General features: G+C 42.1%; 2 protein-coding genes and 1 long non-coding RNA gene across 4 annotated transcripts; 1 reads left to right on the top strand and 2 right to left on the bottom strand.

Annotated features, from left to right (window-relative positions):
• Positions 1-14,263: 14,263 nt before the first annotated feature.
• Positions 14,264-16,724, bottom strand: arl4d (ADP-ribosylation factor-like 4D). The gene is made up of 2 exons (XM_077000466.1): positions 16,513-16,724; positions 14,264-15,592 (listed from the first exon to the last, which is right to left on the bottom strand). The coding sequence occupies exon 2, from the start codon at positions 15,455-15,457 to the stop codon at positions 14,855-14,857; it is 603 nt and encodes a 200-aa protein (XP_076856581.1). The 5' UTR covers positions 15,458-15,592; positions 16,513-16,724; the 3' UTR covers positions 14,264-14,854.
• A 46-nt stretch (positions 16,725-16,770) lies between these two features.
• On the top strand, positions 16,771-19,020 carry LOC143510773 (uncharacterized). The gene is made up of 6 exons (XR_013130080.1): positions 16,771-16,789; positions 16,997-17,072; positions 17,527-17,632; positions 17,804-17,879; positions 17,995-18,074; positions 18,279-19,020. It is a non-coding gene; the product is annotated as an uncharacterized LOC143510773 (long non-coding RNA).
• tmem106a (transmembrane protein 106A) lies at positions 18,595-23,829 on the bottom strand. 2 transcript variants are annotated; one of them, XM_077000465.1, is made up of 8 exons: positions 23,675-23,829; positions 22,609-22,787; positions 22,171-22,234; positions 20,767-20,920; positions 20,134-20,274; positions 19,938-19,981; positions 19,238-19,291; positions 18,595-19,020 (listed from the first exon to the last, which is right to left on the bottom strand). In XM_077000465.1, the coding sequence occupies exons 2-8, from the start codon at positions 22,727-22,729 to the stop codon at positions 18,903-18,905; spliced, it is 696 nt and encodes a 231-aa protein (XP_076856580.1). In that variant the 5' UTR covers positions 22,730-22,787; positions 23,675-23,829; the 3' UTR covers positions 18,595-18,902. The 2 variants fall into 2 exon arrangements, with proteins under 2 accessions (XP_076856580.1, XP_076856579.1); XM_077000464.1 differs by having other exon boundaries at positions 23,575-23,738.
• Between the last annotated feature and the right edge of the window lie 686 nt (positions 23,830-24,515).

Raw genomic sequence — 24,515 nt, 5'->3', positions numbered from 1 at the left:
TTCCCATTGTCTATTTTGTTGCTAGTTAATGGTTTTGAAGTTCCTGTACGTTGTTACACTAACAACACATATGGTCTCTGTTTTCTTTTTCGTTATTTCACTTCTTTCTTTTCTTTTCGTTCGTTTTCTTTAGTTTGGGTCCAACTGTTTCGCAAACATGCAATCCCTGATTTCAGCCTTAAGGGGGCGATGCTTTACCATCAAATATTTAATTCATTACTACATTGGATTGGATTATCCATAATTCATATAAATATCAGAAAGTGTTTTTCGGTTGCCCAAACCTTTACTCTTTGTTATTTCAGTTATTCTTACATATGTAGAGTTATGGTCTCTGGTCTCTTGGTGTGGAAAAAAACTATAATCTTATGTGATCCTATTATTATTATTATTTTTTTTTTTTGCGAAACAATAAAAATCAGCAAATAGAAGACAACATGGTCACTTTGTTGTCTATGACTGAGATACATCAGTGCTTAATATGATGGATTTGTTATGTAAGTTAATTATTAAGTCCACTAAAATTCACTAAATTGCTAGTTTACCTTCTCACAGTTTCTTAAACATTCTGTCTCAGTTATGTTCCCCCTACAGTTAATTTGCATCCACAAGCTTCATTGCACTGCATATGCTGATAAGGCACAGCACAGTTAATGAAAGAACACTCTAAATGTCAAGTTTGCACACTCATAAATCACTTCACTAGTCAATGAGATGTACTGTCACCACTTTTGACACATAAAAGTAGGTGCTGGTCATCATTTTCTGTTGCCATAGTGATACTAGAAGATGTCTTATAGCACCATGGCAACCGGACCATCAAGAAGTCACCTATTTCTTTTTCATTTTCTTTTACATCAGCTAGGATCTCTCTCTCCCTCTCACGCTTTCTCTCACTGACAAAGAGTTTAAAAGACATTCTGAAAAGTCAGTTTAATGCAAACTTTTGCAGTTTTGTTTTCTTGAGTAACCATCACTAAGGCTGTTTCTATTATTTTTATTATTTCTGGTATAATTATTAGAAGTAATATGAATAGGAGTACTACTAATAGTATAGAAAATATACCTTATCTATATTTAATCTGAATAAATCTCATTTGTCTTGACATTCTAGAGACGTATTCATGTCTGTGTAATTTTTCTACAGACATGCTTCACCAAATAATTCACTGACCGTGGCTGAACTCTAACAGTGCACTTCATACCACTGATTAGGCCCTTGTGTGTTTGCTCAGACTGCACATGACCTTCTCCGAAGGAGATGTTTTGGTCTAAAGAGAAAGCTATGGTGATCCACAGGAGACATGTCCCTGTAATTTTCATTCTCATTCCCTGAGCAGTACTGCATGCATGAGATCACACAGAATGGCCTGAATTGAATCAACAGGGTTGTGGAAAAAAGTTAATTGCATTCTCTCTAAGTGGGTTGCACTCTGCTGTGCACAGAGCTGAAGGGGAAATTCAAAGGATCTGAGAAGCTTGGAAAAAAATGCAAATTTTCATCAAGAATCATTGGCTTTTGTTGAACAGTAGGGGGCACCCTCACCTCTGTATTGCGTAGTGAATTTATTCAGCACGCTCTGAGGATACACCAGAGAGATGTATGATTTGGGGAGTAATCTACATTTTACTTACATAAGCCACAGTTCAACCACACTATTCACAGTCACTCAATTGCCTGTCCTTGAGTTGTTGGCCACATTTCTATCTTGTCCTCTTTAACTTGAGTCTTCTTTGCATCTCTTTGAGGTAATATTTATCTAATGACCTTCCAAGACAATAAAGCCCCCCTGAGACAGCTCCTCCACAATTGTGACTCATGCATAATATAACCATCTGCTAGCCCTAGCACCTGGAGCTGGCTCAGAGCATTAGCAGGAGGGAGCGAACCTGACTTTGCAGAGAGATATATGGTGTGTGTGTGTGTGTGTGTGTGTGTGTGTGTGTGTGTGTGCATTGTTGCCAGATTTGAAGGGTAGGGCTGAAGAGACACAAGTAAACCGATCTTGACCACTGCTGTTTTGTTGTGGGTGGCCAAAATCCAGCCGCATGAATCCTATAGTGAAGAAATGAGGTCATGACCCACCATGTCTGTCATTGAGATGAGGTCATCTGTCCTAAAGCTGCCCTTTTAGACTCTTTGTTTGCTTTCATAGAAACAGGGCTCACAGTCATAACGTGTATTACCAAACCAAGTGCTGCATAAACATGGTGCTATTTTATTAGTCACGGGCATTTGTAGCATTTGAGCTGCTCCTGTTTCAGAGGAAGCTGCTTATAAAGTTGAAAGGACAGGTACAGAGGCGTGAACAAGCTTTTCTTGTTAAAGAGCCTGTGCTGAACTATTGCAATAGTAATAGTTGTGAAAAAAGGTCAGGGTGTGGTTACACATGAGCCCATAACCTTTTCTCTTTACTATGTGTTGAATAGGTTTCTAAGGACACTTCACAAAAAATGCTACTTTTGTCCCTTTGGTCAGATCTGATATGCTGCTTGTAATGTAAGACTGTGATGTTTTTCTTCCTCCTCTAATACTATCTGCTTTCTCAGACCCTCCTTTCATTACTGGTGCGTAGCACAACAGCAGTTATAACAGAGTCCTCTAGCCACTGCTGAGCAGTGTATCATAGGAAAGCTAGAGCAGTTTTCATTGGATGCTTATTCCAACACATGTGGGGTGCGTTCGCTATAACACACCAAGGAGACTCAGTAGATCTTTATGACTTCATAGCTTTGCCTGTAATCTGAACCTCTTTTTTCCAGACACAAAGCAGTGAACCACAAAAATCAGGACTCATAATGTTACTTTAAGCAAGACTAGCTTGTTCCACCTAATCTGATATGTTAAGCTTACACAGCTTTTTCAGGTTTGTTATGTTGCAATAGATAAATAATTGGGCATTCATTCATATTAATGTTGCTACAATGTCATCTAATAGTTTAATCCAGTGGTTCCCAAACTTTTTCTGCCGTGCCCCCTTTTAGTAGATGAGAATATTTTTGCGCCCCCCTACACCCCCCCCCCCCCCCATATTGACACATGTGCACATGTTTTACTTCCAAGCTCCGCACCCCACCTAGGGGGCATGCCCCCCACTTTGGGAACCACTGGTTTAATCAGATGTGTGTAATTTGGTTGAGTTTGCTAGATTATGAAGTATTTTCTGTATATTCTATACCCCTAAGACTCGACTCACACCTTTCAGAATATTTTTGTGGTTACTCTCTTTTTGGCCCCTATAGGTTAAATCATTAACTTCATACACACAGCAGGAGAAGGCATTCATTACTGAATACCACGGTGGCCTGCAAATAGCATGTTTTTTGACTCTGTACCATTAAGGCAAGCTGGGATTCATCTCGTTTGACAACAAACAGCAAGACACAGCATCTCCCACCCAGGCTAACAAATACCTGCGAAAACCTCCAGCTCAGTGCGTGATAAGAGGCTCCGAGGTCAGTTCATGTCGTGGCTCTGCGATATGGTGCCACTCCCTATACAATCAGTCACATAAATCTCATTACCTTTACATTTGTTTGCACAAGAGATCAACTCACATAGAATTTACCATGGCTGTGTCAATGTAACCTCTCACTGGCCCCAATTTACCACTGATAATAGAGGGGTCTCCCTTTTACAAAAGGCAAGCAGCAGAGTACTGCTACCAACAAGAGTGGGCAGGCAATAAGTATACTCTTGAAAGGTTTTGTTTGAACAGTTACATCAGCCTAAACAATAATATTACATCATCTAAGTACTTTATTCCCATTAATTAAAGTACTGACAAAATACCATTCTACATGAAAGGGGAGCATAAACCTGAAAGATGCAGCTTCGTGTGGACCCCATACAATGGTGGCTGAGGGGGCGGTGCCGTTATACTCCACAGGTTGGCCTTACTGCTTACTGCAGGCCCCATACGCAGAACCACGCTTCCCACGGGTTCACTGACCCTGAGCACTCCGAGAGCTGTTCCTCGCGGCACGGTTATGTCATTTCTGTACGTAAGCATTTCTCGCTAAGGAGAGTGTGAGAGTATGTGTGCCTTTCACCTAGGCAAAACACCAGCGCAAACTTAGAAACTGATTTCCGATGATATTATAGTTCTCGTCATCCACAGTCCTTCAGCATTGCGAACAGAGCCATGCTGTTGTTCATGGGTTTAGTCTGAGGTGAGGTCTATGTTTAGCCCAAGCAGTGAAGTGGACTGTGAAGGCAGATGAGGACGTTGCCCAAAACGGGAGAAAAGTGGACCAGTGTGGAGTTTCTCCTCTACTTGTGGTCTGTGGTTGGGCAGCTTTCAAGCTGCAACTTGGCACTGGTGCTGTAGACACGTCAGTAACCTGAGCAGATGCTGAGAGCTGTGGTGGCCAGTCCACACCAGTACAGTCTTATCTACGCCTGCCACCAGGGTTACCTGGGCTTCTGATTTATTGTCACATACAAAGGTGCATGAAAAGAATAAGATTAAATAAGATGAGTCCCTCCAGTGGGGTCCAGGTGTTACTTTAGGCTATTAAAAACTACAGTGAATCTCATGGAGTTTCACTTTTTTCCACTCCGTGGAGTCAATCTGGAGTTCCCATTATAGTGAAAGAAGAAGCGCTATACTTATGTTTTGTTTTATAAATGAATAAAAAGGTTATGTTTTATAAATGAATCTCCCATTTAATTGAGCAATTTGTACATAAGCAGGCAGACCGAATGCTAATGTGCTTCCCCTGAATGTCTCATCAAGGACTAATACACTTTTATATTATAAATTCCATTTCCCAAACACTCAATATATCAAGCCTCAGGAAACTGACAATTCATCACTGATTGTCCTGTTTTGGATGCCTGATCTGATGTGAATGATTATACTTCTAATGAATAAGGAATCACATGTAGAACTGCTGAGATGATCATGCATACACTGCACACACTGCACACACTGCATACACTGCATACACTGCACACACTGCATACACTGCATACACTGCATACACTGCATGTAATATTGTGTGCATATTCCCATTCTGCCACTGGGAAGCAGAGCTCAATCTCTCCATCAGCGTCTGGTCTTGTGGGCGTGTCCTCATTCTGTCCATTCAGGGGCCTCCCCCGTCTGCACTGTGTGGAGGAGAGAGAGCCCCAGCGCGTGCTCTAACCCTGTGAGAGACCGGCCTTGGCGGGCCTAAGTGCGGGGCTATCTTTAGCTTTCGCTGGAAGTTTTTTCTAGTGGCCGCCTCCTCCTCTGCCATTGCCACGTCTCCCGGCTCTCTGCTCACTCGCCCAGAGCACTCTACTGTTACCGGGCAGATTAGGTGTGAGCCTACTTCTGAGGAACTCGTGTCACATGTTTTTGTGTGAGAGTGAATGACTCGGCACTCAGCTGGCCTTGATTCCAGCCAAAAGGGAGCTGGAGACTGGAGGCGATGTGCAGACGCCTCCTCGCACGGCTCCTGCACGTGCCTCCTTCCTGTCTGTCTGTCTGTCTCTGTGCCTGTGTGTCTGTCTGACTCACACCAGGATGCTGGTCTCACAGTGATACTGACCATCTCTGCAGAGCCGTGATTATTAGTATTATTAACTGCTAAACTTTTTTTTTTCCGTGTGTGTGTGTGTGTGTGTGTGTGTGTGTGTGTGTGTGTGTGTGTGTTTGTGGTTAGTGTATAGTAACAGTATTATGCATTCTTATTGTACATGTATACAATTTTGGAAGCTTCGATGTCTCTCTCTTCATACACAAATGGTAAAAGTCAGCTTGACTGAAGGAAAAAAGATTGATACATTTTGCTGATCATAAGTCAGTTAGCATGGTCTGGTGGGAGTAGCTCTTCCCACACAGGGCAGGCATGGGTTAGCTTAACCTTGCTCTGCATGATCAGATGAGGTTAACCTGCCAGAAAAAGCCCTGAATAGGCGTCTTAAAGGGAATCGCTGGGGTAAGCAACATTCTGGGGAAACCTGATCCCACAGGAGCTCTGGGGGAGCTCACAGGAAAGGTCAGGGTCAGGATACTGCGGTTCTGAGCATCTTCAGGGTCATATTGTAACCTCTGTGTGTGTGTGTGTGTGTGTGTGTGTGTGTGTGTGTGTGTGTGTGTGTGTGTGTGTGTGTGTGTGTGTGTGTGTGTGTGTGAGTGAGTGGGTGGGTGTGTGTGAGTGTGTGTGTGTGTGTATGTTTGAAGGTAAAGATGTTGGACCTCCTTGAGCCTATTTACTTCTATTTACAGATATTAAAAAAACCTTGGTTGAAATTGATTGCGTTTTGGTAATTAAGCCCCAAAGACTGAGAGTGTGAATAATTCAACTGCAGCATCCCCTGACTGATCCAGGGATGCAGGCAGGAGTGTGGAGGGTGTGCTGATTTTCAGAGTGTGTTTCTGGGAGCGTGTGCATGCCTCGTCCCCCTCTGCCCCCACCGCCCCTTTTCACTGCAATGCAGTAAAGTGTGTACGACTGCCAGGGGAGCCCGCGGCTTTAGTGCTGCCTCTCTTCCCCCATTCCGCCGTGCCATCCGGCCCTGTGTGTTACCCCAGTGATATCTCACGCTCCCCGGTGTCCTTTATATCTGCCTCCCTGATGGCGCTCACTCCACTGCAGAGCCTCACGTCACTCTGACACGTGTCACGTGCTCACGTGTCCTCCAACAGTTACGCCACCGCTTACTGACGGCAGCCTAACCCCCCCCCCCCCCCCTTACTTTTGCTAGTGCAGGTGCTGCATACATTACTGCTGACCTACATACTGTATGGGACTCCATGAGCAGAGGTGGTGGGATGAAGGGAGGCAGAGAGATGATCAAAATCCCACCCACACGCAGCTCAAACGTGCTCAGTATTGCCCACGGATTATGCGCCATGTGTAATCCTGAAGGTCACGATCAGAAGACTGACTGCCTTTACTAAAATATATGCAATTCTTCCCCGATAGAGAACCTATCCATGAAAACAATGTGTCATTCTTTGTTATTATCAGCAATTACCTGGAAACAAAGTGTCATATTGTTCATTTGTTAGTGTGACGCACTCTCTGCTGCCTGCAGACTTTCCACAAAGGTTAAATGAGGCTCTAATGAGGGAAGGGTACAGTGCCTCAGGCATAGGGTAGTCTGCACGTATGGGCAGTGAGCCACGGTAAGTAGATCACATCCATGGGCACACACACACACACACACACACACACACACACACACACACACACACAGAGGAGCAGAGTGATATAGTACAGCACATCATCATGGGACCGTTCTCTTTCCTTCTAGGGAACTTCCTAGAACTTCCTCACTGCCATTGTGGATTTGGAGTAAGAACTGACCTGTGCTCCTTGGTCTGACATCATCAAGGACTTCCTGCTAACGCCATGCTTTGTAGTGTTAAGAGGGATTTAAGGAGAGTCAGAGAGTACCACCTCTGTTACAAAGAGATGGGAGGGTCAAATGCCAGGCATACCCTGAATGTTTTACATATTTGTAACAAAGAACAAAATTAAAATGGCTGTGCAAATCATCTCACTGTGACAACACACTCTACCACATAAAATGAAGAAAATTTGGAACCTCCTTTGGAAGCCTTCTACCTGGCTTCTGACAGTTCACACTATTTGAATACTGGACTTGTGTAATCACCAACATTTTAAATGCACGTATATTTTTTCCCTCTTCTGTAAGTTGTATGGTTATCGAGATCACAAATGTAAAATTCAAGCCTATTTTGCACATTGGTAGCTGGTGTAAACTATAAACTTAGATAGGATACCAATTTAGCACCGTAGGGGTGAATCCAAATTAGATCGTGTTTCTATGTTGCATCCTCTTGCAGGGGATTGGAAATTTTTTTTCTTTGCCGTGTACAAAATATTCTCCTTGATGTTTAGGATTTCTTGAATAATACTTGAATAAGTATCTGAACTTTAATGATGTCTGATGCACATCTGTACCAGGCTCAATAAAACTTGAGACATTCTGCCCCACTTAAAAGAAGCCCTGAAGCTGCTCGCACAAATGGAACAATTATGTGAGTCACAGATTCACTTGTGGGATCTTGTTAAAGGAGGTTGAGATTAGTTTACCCCCTAAAATGGCAATTATCAGAGTGACAGAGAATGCACTGGTTCATGTATAATGGAGAGTGACAGAATGTACTGGTTCATGTAAATTGGAGAGTGATAGAGATACTGGTTCATGTATAATGGAGAGCAAGAATGCCAAGTGATGAGAAAATAGAACAGTAATTGCGACTTGGTTGCTTTTTGTGTGTCAATCTTTGGGCAGGACCTGGCCTGATGGAATGACTAATGAATGCATAACAGTTTTACACCTTTAATAATCTGAAATAAATAATATGATTTTCTACTGTTTCTCTACAGTGGAAGTCTTGGCCAACAAGGGACTTGTTCTCAGGTTTTCAGTTCGCAGTTCTCTGAGCGAAAGCAGGAGACTACCTCAGCACATCCTGTTTGGGATACCTCCATGATGCTGGCATAGAACAGGAAGTAAACATTACAATGCCCATGAAAGCGCAGGGCAGGGCAGAGCTGGGATCAACAAAAGGCTCCATGGGCATGTTGGTTTGGGACCTGGGAACAAATGTCAGATTCACTTCACATGGACCCCCCTCACCCCCTGCTGTCAGATGAGGTTCCCTGCCCGGTTCCCGGCCCCACGACTCAGTACAGCCCCACACAGGACATGATTAACACCTGAACATTCACCTAGAGAGCCTGCCAGCTGCTCGCGTGAAAAGGTTACTGCTGCCACACGTGAAGTGAGGATAGTTCTTTGCCATTGTTTATGGGAGGCCTTTGTAAATGATGTGAACTGTGAACTTAGCAAAACAAAAAAAATAGAGCAAAACTGCTCTATTCAGGTCAGAAAAGAATCTAGTTTATAGCCTTTAATTGAAGGTTCTGACTCATTTATTTTACAGAACCATATAGTGGATTTCTTGCAGTTAATATAATCAATGCTTAGATGCCAGTGAAAATAAATTCTGGATGTCCAGGCAAGCCCTGCTTCTGGTGTAAGAACTCCACTAAGATTGTTTGCATGTATTGCGGTAGTGTTAGAATCTGGGATGAGTGTTCCTGAGGGCCATTCTCCTAGTAAAGAAACACACAGGCCCTCTCCATACATGCTGATGGGCAGATATTCCACATGAGCTCCCACTCTCACGTGGGCTCAGCTGGACACGTGCCTTACACTCTCACCCTCTCTCTCTCACATGCACACACCCACACACACAACACGGCTCTTCTCAGCCATCTCCGATAACTGGATGAGCACTACAGGCAGATTTTGCTATGCTGCAGACTCCGCTTGCAGAGCCAGGGTCTCACCGCATGGGTGGATGGGAAGAGCTGCCCGGGCTGCCCCACCCTCCCACGGAGGCACATTCATCAGCCCGGAACGTTCCACCATGAGCAATGCAGGGGAGCGAGAGATCACCCACCCACACTCACACCTTGTTACTATCAGAGCATAACAGCAGCCAGTCAGCATATCAGCAGAGTAAAAAATGAGGCAGATCTCAGAAAAACAAACTCAAGTTCATAGTACCCTTATTTTTCATACTATGCTAAACTGATAATACTGAACATTAACATACTGTGTACTGTTTAAGTGGGCACTCATAAAGCATCTCTGAGGCACACTCCACTTAAGAGAACACTGGGAGTGAGGCTAGTGTAAAAATACACTAAGCTATAATGAGGTCACTTCATTAGGGCTTCTATAGGTCTGCTGAGTCAGAGGATCCTCAGCCAAAATTAAGTTGTCCTCATTACCTTAATGAAACCAATATTGTCCTTTGCAGAACATACACGCCATTGAAATCACACCAGGTCTAGTGAACATGCAGACTACAATGCAAAAGACAACACTTATCTATATACATTAAAACATTCAGAAGAAATGGAAGATATACATTATGCTGCCAGGATACATTCAGAAACGTTTTTGAGGACTGAACATTTTTTTTGTCTTTTAATATCATCTCTGGATACTCCCTCTCCACAACATCCGCAAAATGTTTAAATATAGTGGTGAATCAGTGGGAATCAACCAGCAGGCATTTTCAGAGCCATGCTGGGACTAGGAACAGGGATTGGGAAGCATCTAATATCAACAAGGCTGCATTAATCCCCACAGCACAAGCCCGGAGACGCCTGGGCAGATGAGCGGATGGGTAATCCTGGCATGATGAGACCCTAGAGAGGAAGGACGCACACAAAACCACAACACTCAAAGCCATTTTGCTTGTCTTGTCTTGTCAGAGAGTGGCTCTGGGTGTCCACATGTCCCACACAAACCGGAGCAGAGAAGACCTGAGGAAACCCCCCCCCCCCCCCCAACTACACTGTGAATTCATCAAAACAACTTCACCTCTCAAATGTTTTTCAGGAAGCCTAAAAGCAAGGTCCCAGTGACACAGAGTGAAATTAACATGGGAGTGAGTTTGTACATACGTAAGCAGACATATTTGACGGCCAATGCACTAACCACCCGGCCCTTGGGACTTCCATAAGCCTAGAGATGACACATCAAGGGTATGGTGAAAAAAATAATATTTTTGAATGCACCATAAATGCACACATTTAATGTCAAATTAACCGTTCAAGAGGTGTCCATTACAACATTAATGAGAAAACGCTGGCCCATTCAGATCTCCCGAGTGAATTATGTAGAACCTTTAGCACTGTGGTATTTGCGCTTTTAATCTAAGAGGTAATCGTTCTTGAAAGGCCCTCTGAATATTGAATCAGACTAAGTACAGGACTGTTTTAATAATTTTCATCTTCTTCCCAGCTGAAAGAGATTCCTAATATATTGTTCCACTCATAACTTTCAAAGAGAAACCAAAAACATCTAGCACACTCAAATACTAAAATAAACTTGTAGTGCACAATAATTAAATGGAGAACATTTGGAGCTCCACCCCATCGTTAAAGCCTCCTATTCATAGCTGGGATGTGTCGGCAGTTCGTTGGCTACAGCGGTGCTTCTGGGTGCGGGTGCTGTCCTGGGCCTCCAGGGAGAGTGAAACTGCAGTGCCGTTTGCTCCTCTGCAAAAGCCTTTGAATAAGCACACGGATTTACGACCCACGCTGCCTGGCTCCGAGACTCTCGCTGATTGCCTCTCTCTATTCGTCCCCACTCCACAGGCCAACCCCCCCATTTCAACAACCCTGGCAGCTTTATGGTCGGGAGGACATAATGGGTAGCCAGATCCCTGCCTTGTGCGATAAACACTCTGACATCACCCGCACTGAGAGGCTTTATGACAAGCGTGCACTCGCACAGGCCTGAGCACACCCGCTCGGAGCATCCTTATCTGGGTCCCTCCACATTACCATGCACACACCTTGGTACAAAACCCACACATGGCAATAGTGCTAGCAGCAGTCGGTTTACCTCGGGAGACCTCAGCAGTGCTGATGCATATATGCAGAATTGACTCACACTGCCTGTGTCCTCCTGTGGCCCCTCCGTCACCCCTCATGAAATGCATACAGGACCACAAAGGCAATTAAAAGCTCTTGGAGATCCTGCAGAGGTCACCCCTGGTTACAGGCTGGCAGTTGCTGTGGTGATAAATAAAAGCGTGTGGTCCATTTAAGTAGCCGGTTCTTCTGCAGAGAGGGGCTCTCCCAGTACCGATGCCCCCTTTGTAACATGTGGAATTGTAGCCTGAATGAAGCCTGCACTGCATCTTGGGACAGCAGCCTTTGATGCCTTTGTCCTCTAAATTGAAGGTTATGATAAAGCCCTTAACAGCTGCATATAATTTGTTTTTGTTTTGTGTGTAAATGTTATTTGTAAAAGCATTTTCCATTTAGGCTGCTTATAGTAAGAAATTGGCATTGTGAGAGACATCAATGAAAACAAACAGTTATGATATTCAGAGGCTTTACAGTCAGCAATTGAAGCAGGAATTAAGTGTATTGACGAGGGGATTGGCACGCCAGGAGACTCCCACTCTATCGTGCACGTTTGAAGAATGCACCTGGCAACCCGTGATTCCCCAGTTGTGCCTTAGGCTTTTATTTTATTCCAGTCATCATGACCATAACAGTGATCCACACAATGCTTAAGAAGACATGAAACTCAAGAGGAGATCATAATCTCTGGCATACTGCTCTGATTCTATTTCATGCAATTAAACTCATTTTGTGTGATGGGCAGGACCGTATGCGTCCACGTATTGTTTGCTCTCTGTCTGCACTGTTACCCTGCCTCCCTCTCTCCTTCCATCCAAATGCTGAGATGGAAGTGTGAACACTTCAGGGCCGTTGCAGCTCCCTTCACTAATCCACAACACCCTTACTCTAGGGCAATTAGGCAAAGTTATCAGCCATGCTGTTAAAATTCCATGCCGAATGCGTCTGGGAAGTGTTTACACAGCGTTTCTGATGGCCAGATTCTAGGGTGTTCCATGTTGGATCCTGGTCAGAGTAGGCCAGGTTAAGGGTGTGTGTGTTTGTGTGTGTAAATACCACCCCAGGCTCCGTAATTGTGTGCAAAACACATACTGCTCTACCAGCAGAACCAGTTCATTATCAGGGATCTCGCATCTCATCTCTGGGCTTCACTCAACCGAGGGGACACAAACAATTTAGAGCATTTTAGAAACTTTTTTAATTGACTCTATTGCTTTAATTTGGAAACCTGAGATCAAACTGAAATCAAAGTGTCATGAACCATGTTTTTATGACTCTTTCAGGTCAGTGTTATATCTCTCATGCTGAAAAACTAAATAGCTGCACATTTTCTATGGTAAACAATAAACTCCATCTGCAGAATTAGTGCTCAAGCTTGGCTTCCCAGCAGGTAAAAGGGTTCTTGTTTGTTTTCAGCATTACAACACAGTTCCTCTTCTTCATTAAACAGCCCATCAGGGGGCCTGTTCCTTATCCTGCATTCTTCAGATAGCACTGCAAGAACAGGATGGCTAAAATGGTGAGTCTAGCTCTGCCATTTGGCTTTACATCCCTCAACCGCCTTCTCCTCTCAGATCATATTGACAAATAGTGATTTGTTGCAGTGATTGAGGAGTATCGATGTCAAAGGCTGGATGTAGACCACAGTAATCAATATAATCATTAGTGTTTATCAGCAGACAGTGGTGTCCCTTTCAGTATTGCTGAAGAGTACTAGGAATTGACCCATGTGAGGCAGTGACAGTACAGACTGTGTTCAGCCGTTTACGTTTTTTCCTAAATTAAATTTTTTATGCAGAAAACAGAGAATACCACCACAAACCAATATAAATAAGCCATGTTTACAAGCTTAACTGACAGTAACTTGACCCAAAACCGTTTGTTTTCTTTAGAGTAATTTGTTAATGTGTATGTAATTACCTTTAGATTTTGGGTGGATAAATAAATCCAGCAGGCAAGTTACACGTCATCCACTTACTGGCCCAAGAGGGTCCCTTGACATTACACCAGCAAATGTACAGAAACCCCAGCGGAATAAACCAATCTTGCTTTATTTCCCCACTGCTGTATTCTCAACCCAGAACCAGATCACTGATTAATCTAATCAAGCCAGAAGCAGCTGCCACACCAAGACGTTAAGAGTAAATGGATTTGGTGTCCTGCTGAGGTCTAACAGGTTTTGCCTTGTTTGCTGTAATATTAACGTACAACGAACCAGTACTATTCATGTACTGTTCAAAGTGTCACTTTGAGCGGACAAATATACCATGGCCATGTTTGAAAAATAGGTTTATATATAGTATCATCTATGGTGATAACTGAATTCTAAACAAACTGCATTTAGTATTTAGCAGTGTCAAGTTTCAAAAAGGTCCTCGATGAGACATAAGGTGACACAGAACATTCTTACAGCTGGTCAGAGCTTGGAACAATCTCGCTGGCCAGCAATGACATCATCAAAGCACTGCATCTATAAATAGGCCCAAAGAGGTGTAAGATTTCATCACCCAAGGACACATTTGGGCATTTATATCTAATCTATTAACTTTGTTAAATAGAGCAAAGGTCCTAGCTGAAAGAGATTACTAGCATAGTTTTGATGCATACGATACCAAAGGCCTCTTGATTCTTTGACAGCACATGTAACATGTATGCAAGACATGTACACGTGTAAGAAGGAGGATCAGGTCTCACTGGTCTCTCTAATTACCTCCTAGTAAGAACTCCAATTCATATTTCTAGTGTTAAAAGTGTTTCCCAACATTTGTGGCAATTACTGAAAGACAAAATCACAAGCCATTTCTTATAATGAATATAACGTCTTAAAAAATATTAAGATGTCTGTTCACAAACAATTTGTGGCAAAGTCATCTATAATTTATTAGTTTCTTAGCATTACAAAAAAAAACTATTTACAGTGAATAAAAACAATCAGGTTTGCCAACATAAACTTGTCCTCAGAAGTGAGAACAAGTTCTGCGTCGTGTATCCCACAAATACTTCAGCCTATATGGTCTTTTATTATATTAGCACTGGCATCCCATCCATCAAAATTCAAGGCTTCGTCATGAAGTACCTCAAAGTAAAATCTGTGTTGCCAGCTGCGATCCTCATTTCGGTCTATTCGACTTCTGGAGGACACACGCAGGAACAAAATGAGTAGGTTTAAAATTCTGTTGATACTACAGATCAGATCTATCGCATATTAATTCCTCAGATACAAAGGGCAGCTGCACAGCAAATACTAGGCATGGAAGAAAGCAGTTCAATACTGTGTGACACATAAAGGTCAAATCCATTTTCTCCTGACCCCAGGGCCATCTGGGACAATTCCTTTGTTCAGCAAATCACTGCAAAATCCTACAATGATACAGAAACCATTGCAGGGGTTCACAGCAGACAGAACCGATTCTTAAAGGGTGCCCCGAGTTGCTCATCTCTTTTTCTTGCTGTGCCGCACCATCTTTTTCCGTCTGAGGATCATCTCGTAGAGTTTCTCCAGGCCCTGCTGCAGGCCCTGCCCGTCCACAGCGCTGCATCCTTGCACGTGGTGCAGGGTGTTGGCACTCAGTTCATGAACAGCCATAACCTTCTCCACCTCACTGGCCGCCAGCGCGGCCGGAAGATCCTGTTTGTTGGCCAGCACGAGCACGGGCACGCCCTGGTTCTCCGACGTGCGCGTGATCTTGTGCAGCTCCACCTTGGCCTCTTCCAGGCGCTCTGCCTCCGTGGAGTCCACCACGAAGACCATGCCGTCGGTGCGGCGCGTGTACGACTTCCACAGGGGCCTCAGCTTGTCGTTCCCACCCACATCCCACACCTGGAACGTGATGGCGCGGCCGTTGCCCACCGGCACTTTGATCTTCTCCGTGTTAAAGCCTTTTGTCGGAATGGTCTTGACAAATTCCTTCAGTTTGAGTCTGTAAAGGAGGGAGGTTTTGCCAGAAGAGTCCAGCCCAATAACGACCACGTGAAGAGACTGGAAGTTAGGAAGGAACGGTGTGTTGGGAGCCATGTCTGTCAGTTGGTTTCCCATGACAATTTGATTTTCTCTCTCTCCTGTGAGAGGTAGCAGAACTGTCGATGTGGCTTTAAGTGTTTGGCATTTGCACCTACTTCAAAGGAACTTGTGGCAGACAGAAGGGCAGTGAGACCACAGACACCCTTAGACCTAATCAAAGCAAACACAACAGCTGGTTACTATCAAATATGCCTGAAAGAGCTTTCCAACAGTCCTCTAAAAGAGGTGGTTGCCACTTTAATTACAATCCTCTGGTATACGAGTTTAAAGAAAGAGGAATCAGAGTATCAATGTAAAAACAAAAACAGACTCGATTCCTATTTTTTCATTTTAAAGTCCTACCTGCTCCTAGCACAAGGTTCTGTGGTAGGTTACAGTTATCAAAATGACAACCCGTGGTACCTGGAATAACTACCACGAAACTATATAGGCTACTGCACCACTCTATATTTTTCTTCGTTGGAAAAAAAGGTCACTGGTCGTGTACTTAAGATCATTTGCGGTGTACGACGGTAGTTCTCCGTGCGTATTTGCTGTGCCTAATCCTCCCAAGTCTGTTAGACTGCTAAGATGGATTTCTTACGGCAGCATACGTCTCAACTAATATATTTCCATTTAATATATTAAGTAAGCCTGGGTCCATGTTGTAAGACTTACTTTCAATATAAAACAACCTGACATTGTTTCCCCAAAGGAATAAAATCAACTGAAGCAGAACGCTAAATGTCTACTAGATGTCTAGAAATCGAAAAATTTTAGGAAAATCTTTGAATCGGTTATTTTACCAGTAACGTAGGTAAGCTATTATAAAATAGACTGCCCCATAGACTGGGCTGATGAAGTCAAGTTGAAGTTTTTTATTTGCTCATCATTACCGTATATTCCATGTAACCGTTTACACATTTAAGCTTTATGTTGCCATATATCACTCTCAAGCTGAAAAACATTCGTTTGGTAAATACAGATATAGAATCGAAATCAGAGAAAACCGCAGCGCTTGTATACGCTATAAGACGCTATAATATTTGGCGGCGACGCATTATAAATCAAAGCAGTACAAAACTACTTACCCAGAGGACTTTTATCTCAACAACGGCAAACCTGCATTGTAACCTACATAAATGTTACAATCCAGTGTACTCTTCGATTCCAAACAGTCATCATTTTATTTCTAGAGTGACTATGTTACCGCTCTGCCCAACAAGAAGCAGCAGAGACCAGCGCGCAGCTCTGGAGCTATTTGCGTGTGACGTCACCGCCATGCTTGACTTCTCCCGCCGCAGCGCCATCTAGCGGTCACTGCGTTGTGTTGCGTGGTGGTTTACTGTGTTCCGTGGTGGCGCCATCGTGAGTTTATTAGGTGCTCGTGCATCAGATCCGATTAAACTGTTTATCAGCATGGAAGTTTGTGTTATCTAGGAATTAAATATTGCTGTGTTTCTTTACGATAGAGAGAGAGAGGGAGGGAGAGAGAGAAAGATAGAGAGAGAGAGATAATGCATGACGTCACGATTTGTTTTCATTTGCTTAAGCGTCTTTTTGTTGTACGGAAAGTTGCTAGGGAACGCACGAGCGCGAGCTGTCTCCAGTGCAGACGGATGTGTGTGTAGACTGCACAGGGCTTATGTTGGTAAGTCCATAGCAGATGTAAAAATCCGTTGTTACAAGTGATTGTTGTTGTTAATGTTTTGAATTTTTGCTTGCATTTCAGTGTGATTATTTTTTTAAGTCAAGCCGACAAATTCTTACTGTCATTTTTAATAATTTTAGCTCTTCTAGAAGGTTTTATTAGTAGCCTACATCCCGCTGAGGTTGTTTTTTCCACTCTGAAATGCGTTCCTTGAAACAAATGAATACTTCAGCCAGCGTCATGTTTTAAGTGTACTTTTGCACTGTAGGCTATACCTACATTAAATGTCGATGGCTTTGTGTTTTTTTTTCTTCTTTTTCCTCTTCTTATTCTTCTATGAATGACAGTGGACACTTCTCAGCATCTGAGCTTGAATTACATTAATCAGGAAATTGAGACTCTCAAATTACTTTCCGCTGAACAGTCACATAAATCCAACCCCCCCCCCTCGTAGGCCTTTCACTGAGCGGTGTAGGATGTCCGCGATGCACTGGGAGGCCCGGCGCCGACAGAACGCATTAGACCGTAGACTGGCAACCAAAACCAGGCCAGGTGCTTCAGTAAGTATCGGTCCCTCATTCAAAGCAGCGTCGATCACTGCAGCCATCGCCCCCTTGCTTGGTGGATGGCGTGTGTTGGATACGATTAGGACTTGCTGCATGCTTGGTGTTGAGTCATTTCAGAAATGCTACACAACATGTGTTTGTTATATGACCCTGGCACTGCCATAGGATGGCCAAAAGCAAAGCACCCTGAAAGAGGGTCAAAGTGACCCTGCGGCGCAGACAGGATCCAGTGAACCTCTGGGTATGCTATGCATGCAAGCATGCAAGAATTGATGTTCGCTATTTAATTTATACAGTTACAAAATGAATCTCAGTCTGTCTGTTGACCTTGCAAATGCCATCTTTTTTAACCCCAGTGGTTGAGGAACAAATTCTCTGCCGTTGTCAGCATGTAAAAAAAGACCAATATAGTGCTAAGACTGAGAACAGATACACGGTAAGTCTTCCAGGTTTCTGTTATGTTTTCAGAACGTTTTTAGAAATACTGGAATTCTCTGTCAAGTGTTATTCAAAAGACTAAGCCATGAGATGCACATAGCAGCTAAAGCAAATGTGGTTACATAGTCATAGCAAGATTTTCAGCAGTTAACAGTTTGAAGGCCAGATCATCATCTTCAGTCTGCATGCTTTGCTTGTTCAGGCTACACAGTACTCCCAGCAGTGGTGAGGAGGCAGAGTACAGACGTCACTGCAGCCCCAGAGTTTCAGTGTAACAGGAAACATCTGATCCCTTCCTTGTTCCTTATCCTATCCCAAAGTAACACTCATGTAAACAATGTTAAAAAAAAAAAAATTAATCAAACTATTTTTGAGTTTACTTTAACAATATAAATAACACCAATGAGGACTCCGCACAGATGAAGTCTGATTGTCATTACTGCGCCATCACATTGCCAAGTGTGTTTATTTTTCACTTTCCTCAGCAGGCTAAAAAAAAGAACTAAATGAGCAGAAAATGTTTCTTAGCTAGTACTTTATTTTAAAGTGCAAATCAAAGTATGCAGCAGAATGCAGAAGTCAGAATGCATCCTATGTATGTATGCATACAGTTCACTCAGCAAATGACTACATGTTGAGAATCATGATGTGTTATAGTTCATTTCAGTTAAGGCAGAGAATACTACCATCACCTCTTAAAATTTGCTGACCATGCTACTGATAAACTCAACAGAGAAATGTGTATAGATAAGAGAATATAAGCCAAGATAATCTGAGTGAAAAGTCCCTTCTTTGGTTAGTTCTAATTTGTCTGTAACTTGGTATGTCAGTGAAGCTGTTCAAAAGCATGGGGACCTGTAGAGTTTGTTCCACAGTCAATATACTCATAGGTATCCATAGACAGCTGTTCCCCATGAGACAGGTAAGACACTCTTATAGTCATTCTGTAGAGAACAGAAGATTATATCAATTACTGCTCTATATATTACTAGCCTATTCTGTGAACTATTCCAGGTTACACCATATGACACCAAGATGAACTTTCAGAATTTATAGTGTTCATATATAAAATGGCATTGGAAAATCATCAACTGGCACCAGGATATGATTGAGCCTGTTAATTAAGTGAACTTTGACTAGGTGAACAAAAAGCATACTTACTGCAAATGCAAAAACAAAGTGTGGATCTGGATGGAACTCGACTTGCAGTAGGCACTGTAGGGATGTTCACAGTTTTAATAAACAAATAGGAATGCATCTTTTTTCAATTATTCTTCTTCACAGTATTAAAGCCATTATACTGACTCCTAGTGGTATGGTTGTTTCAGAAATTCAGTACTAAATCCATTTTAAATCGTGCATGCCTCCATGAGGGAAACCACTATGTAGCATAAGATGGTTTATTTGAGTACTACATAGCAATCCAATTCTGCATATCATGTGAGCAGCACTTTATAGCAGAAATGATAATCACTTTAATAAATATTGTTTGCTTCTTTATGGTTATAATTACTGCTCATTTCATTTCCTAGAACGTGAGATAAAAACTACCAATAGTCTGTGCTTTAGAAGACAGTTTGCTATTTCCGTGGCTGTCCCATGAACTTTAGGCAGTCAACCACAACACTACAGTTCAGCTGCAGAGTGTTTAGTGACCTTCTCCAAGCACATGGAGGCACTTGTGGGTGGAGCTGCCCTTCGCCCTCCCTAACACACTTCCTTAGTTAGTAGATATGGTTACATTTCACTCATACAGAACCACTTTCAAAAGATCTTATGTGTGTGTGGCTAAAGAAAATGAGGAGGAATAAGTGAGATATTGGATCATCAACAAAGGAAATCAGTCATAAATGGTACATACTTTAGGCCAGGATCTTCAATGGTCATGTTGGTCACAACGGTGAACTGCAGAAGGAAAGACATTTGTTCAGCAAATGCAGAATTCATTCAAGTTATTATGAAATACATCTTTATTATTCTAGTTGCCCTGATCCCAATTTTGCAAATGTAAATATATTTTTACACAAGCTCCATAATGTCTTTTAGAGAGAACTTACCACTTTCTTTGAGCGTGGGAGAAGTGTAGTTACATTCGGCATTTTAGTCTTTCCAACCACAGAGTCGTAAATCAGAACTTGCAGATCCAGGTCATGAACTTGGACAGTGACAAAGTTTTGATTGCTGAGGTTTAATTTATTCTATAGGTTGGACACAAATCACAAATCAAGTCAGCAGCAAAGATTAATAGTTTAGACATAAAGGATAAAGGAAAGGAGTGAAATGACAGCAAACAATTTTAAGAAGTCTGTTTCTAGCAGCTTCCAGATATTTCTATGAACTATGTTGTACATTTCAGAAATAAGGGTTTTATGATCATGAAGAACTCAGGATGTAACCATGATGTAATCAGATTAGATGCAGTGATGTAGACCTGCATATTACTAAGAGAATTCTGCAGCTGACACTCACAGATGAGTCACTGAGGTAATAATTTAATGTGCTGGTTTAGTGTCCCACACCCTCAGTTTTTAGAGCCACTGTGAATTGGGGCATGGTACCAAACTCTAAACCACGTTTCTTATATGGCCAGATTTAAGGGTTAGGGTGCTTTCAGTTTCCTGACAGTGATGTTGCAATACGAAAATGCTTGTATAGTGTCAAGTTGCCCGGATTGGGAAGTATGTGCTTACTGTGACCATCATCTGAACGTCACTGGCTGTGAAATAGATGAGTGAAGACTGGAGGGTGATGGCGGACACCTCGATGCTCCGAGGGAACAGGAAAAACAGGATCAGGGAACACAGGAGAAGGCACAGCAAAACAGACAGGCACACATACAGCTTCCTGTAACAACAAAAAGCACATAGAAAAGAAATACATTGACATTTTGATGACCTATAATAAATATTTTTTCTTGTTAATCTACAAACATGCACATGTCCATCCACAAAGTGAAAAAAGCATCCTCACTTCTGAAGCCCTCCCAAAATAATGTCATGACAAATCTGTGTAAAGGTACATGTCATGTGAGTGATGTACAAAGATTTACAAAGCTTTGAAGATACCCTGGAGCACTGTTAAGTCTATCATTAAGAAGAGGAAAGTGCAAGATATCACCCAAAGGCTGTCAAAATCTGGACGTCCATCAAAACTAGATGACCAGACAGAAGACACTTGGTCATGTAGGCCACCAGGAACCAATGGGAACCTTGAAAGACCTAAAGGATTTTATGGCCAGCAAAGGAAAACATGTGCCTAACAAAATATCAAAGATATAGCATACATCTGGCCTGTGCAGCAGAGGGGCATAAAGAAAGCCATTTCTCAAAAAGGCTCATCTGGAGACCCGTTTAAAGTTTCTACAAAGACACCTGAAGGATGCTGTAACAGCCTGTAAGGTCTTGTGGTCGGATAAAACTAAAGGAAAATTCTCTGGCATGAACGCCAAATGTTGCATTTAGTGGAAATTTAACATGGCTCGTTGTCAAAACACAATCATCCAGACCGTGAAGAACAGTACTGGATTTTTGTGGGCATGTTTCTCATCTGCAGAGACCAATGAACATGTCAAGACTTAGGGAAGGTAGCATGGAGATGTGTGTGGTGATTCTGCAGAAGACCTTGATAAAATATACAAAAATACCTTAATATGGGCCCAAAATTCTGATTCCAGCAGAACAATGACCCAAAGCATAAGGTCAAAGGTACATTGAAGTGGCTTGCTTGGAAAAAGACATTCTGAAATTACCTAGTCAAAGCCCTGACCTAAATCCAATATAAAATATATTGAATAACTTTAAGGTTGTTGTCAATCAGTGAAAACTAGTCAGCCAACTAACTTAAAATGGCTGAAAATGAAATCGAATTTGACATATCAGAGTTTAAACTGAAATGATCTGTTTATATAAATCAAGTGAAATTTCAAATGATTTTAGATGTTTTGGAAGACATACTTTATTTTCACCCTATAAAAGAATCACAGATGCTAAACAAAACTATATGTTTGTCTTACTGCTGTTGCCCAATGGTTATTCTACAGCTCCACGATTCAGGGTAATTAAGGTCTGTATAAGTGAGCACCACATGACACTCACGTATGGCGAGGCTTTAGCCTTTGGTCACTACATGGAATGACTGCCACCAGTTGGGCCTCCTGACCTGAACAGACAGCAAAACGTTTTTAGGACCTAAACTTTAAATCCTTAACAAAGGGAAGAAGAGCAATACATTTAACATCACATTTAACATAATGTGAGTTTCTGTAACACATATTTAAATACTTCCTATGTAGAAAACTACAGTGACCTTTAACAAAACAAAATTTTACTCACACTTCCATTATCAACTTGTGAAAAACCAAAGATTGTTAGTATTTCATACACAGCACATAAAATAAGAACGATACAATTTTGAACTTATGTTTTGAAGTTACACAGCAAATGAGGTAAACAAGGGCCTGGTGAGATTTACATATTCTACTAATAAAAACACAAAAATTATTTAAAAATAGCTTTACTGTAGGTAAAACCCACCTCTAGGTATTCGTCCTGTCCCCTGGCAAGTAGGGCATGGGTCCCACTGTCCTTCCCCATTGACGCTGCCATAGTCCAGCCATTTGGACAACCTCCGATTCTCTTTGTTGTTGATGGTCATGATGGCTGCTTTATTCAGTGAACTGGTCTAACCCCATCATAACTCAAAACGCTCCGATCTACAGAAAGGGAGAAATAACTACACTAAGAACAAATAACCTCCTGAGGTAAAATAAGTGGAACTCTGTTTTCAACGCCTATTTTCCTGAAAACATACATTTCAGGACAGGACATGTGGAATCAGAGGGTGGTAAGGGTAAAACAAAATAGCGCTACAGCCCTCAAACCCAAACTCCAAGCAGCTTTGTTGGGGTAGCCGTTAAATGTGTAGCACAGTGCAATTCATACAAGATATTCACTGTTTTGTTGTTTGTTTTTCAAGACATTGTGTTACTTAGATGCCTAAAGCCAAGTTTAATTTGTTGAACTAAAATAGGTTTTTGGCCACTTGGTGTAAACTTCTTGGAGTATAGGTATTACTATAGGCACTTTTATATACTGTAGGCTATTTTAGACCACTGAAGGTTTCAATTCTCAACAAATCAAGAAATGGAAACCAAGTTCCGGAAAGACGTTTAGCGTACTAAACTAAAATCACACAGGACCTATTTGAGTAAAATAAACAATATCATGGGAAACTATTACTGACTGGTATTTTGCACGACTTAAACAAATGTTCTCGCAGGTTCTGAGTCTCTGTCGTAGTTTAGATATTGAGTAACTCCGTTAATAATTCACAGAAGAATGCAAACAAATTATTTTTAAAGAATTAAACAAATTCTTTTTAATAGTTATTGTCGGGACAATGTTTTTGATCAGTCATTGTTTTCGCTTTACATTTCCATACCAGAAACAAAGTTCAAAATCATTTCCAACCTGCCGAACGTTTATTAATGTTCAACCTACCGTCACATCATAGGGATCCAATTACATATCTTTGATTAGCAGCAGTCACATATGTAACCTAAGTCTAATGTTACTTTGTATAAATAATAAATATCCTTGCCTTCCAAGATCGTGGATAAATCCGAGCGTGCAACCACTTCCTTCTTTTTCAGTACTTAACAGCTAGCGTGTACTGGCGCCGCCTAGCGGTCACATACAATATTACCCTCAGTCAACCCGCCATACGGACCAACAGGCCTCGGGCCCTCCGTATCTGTAATGAACTGTGAAATGCCCGTGTGTCAAAGCTCACAAAATATGTATATCTCCCTGATGTACTCATTCAAAGGTTTTTGTAACGCAAACAGAATAATTTTTGACAAGCGTAAAAACTAAATGATAAACTTGGACATCACCTTTTGCCACAGGCTGTTTAAAGCAACAAAAGCAGTTACAAACGAATCGGCTCAGTTCAGTGGGTCATAAAAAAAGCTTTTACTGTCATTTCTTGCACTCTTGCCTCATATCTGCTGCTCGCTTAAAGATATATGGTGTTCGGAATAGCCTCCCATATACTGTATATTGCATAATGTGGTCAGCTTTTATTCAGTACTCAGTACGTGGCAAACGCGAAGCACACTACGGGGTCACACGAACGTATTCCGCCCACTTATGAAAGATTTTCCGCCAACGTTCCGATACACCATGAAAACTGCTTTGGTCGCGTAATGAAATGTAGTACATCTGTCGGCTACTCGAAAATTCATGATGGTGGCAAACTGCATACGGCATTTGAAACGCAAGTAGATGCTATTTCTAATACAGAATAGAACACCTCTGTGAATCGTTCTGGACAAGGCTGTCTGGGTAAAGGTGTAAACAAATCAACAGCATATCAGAGTAACGTTGCGTGTTAAACACCGTCTACTCGAGTTTTAATTGACTACACCTTTAAATGTTTT

The sequence above is a fragment of the Brachyhypopomus gauderio genome, chromosome 3, assembly GCF_052324685.1.
Source record: "Brachyhypopomus gauderio isolate BG-103 chromosome 3, BGAUD_0.2, whole genome shotgun sequence".
NCBI lineage: Eukaryota > Metazoa > Chordata > Actinopteri > Gymnotiformes > Hypopomidae > Brachyhypopomus > Brachyhypopomus gauderio.
This window is presented reverse-complemented; position numbering and strand designations above follow the sequence as displayed.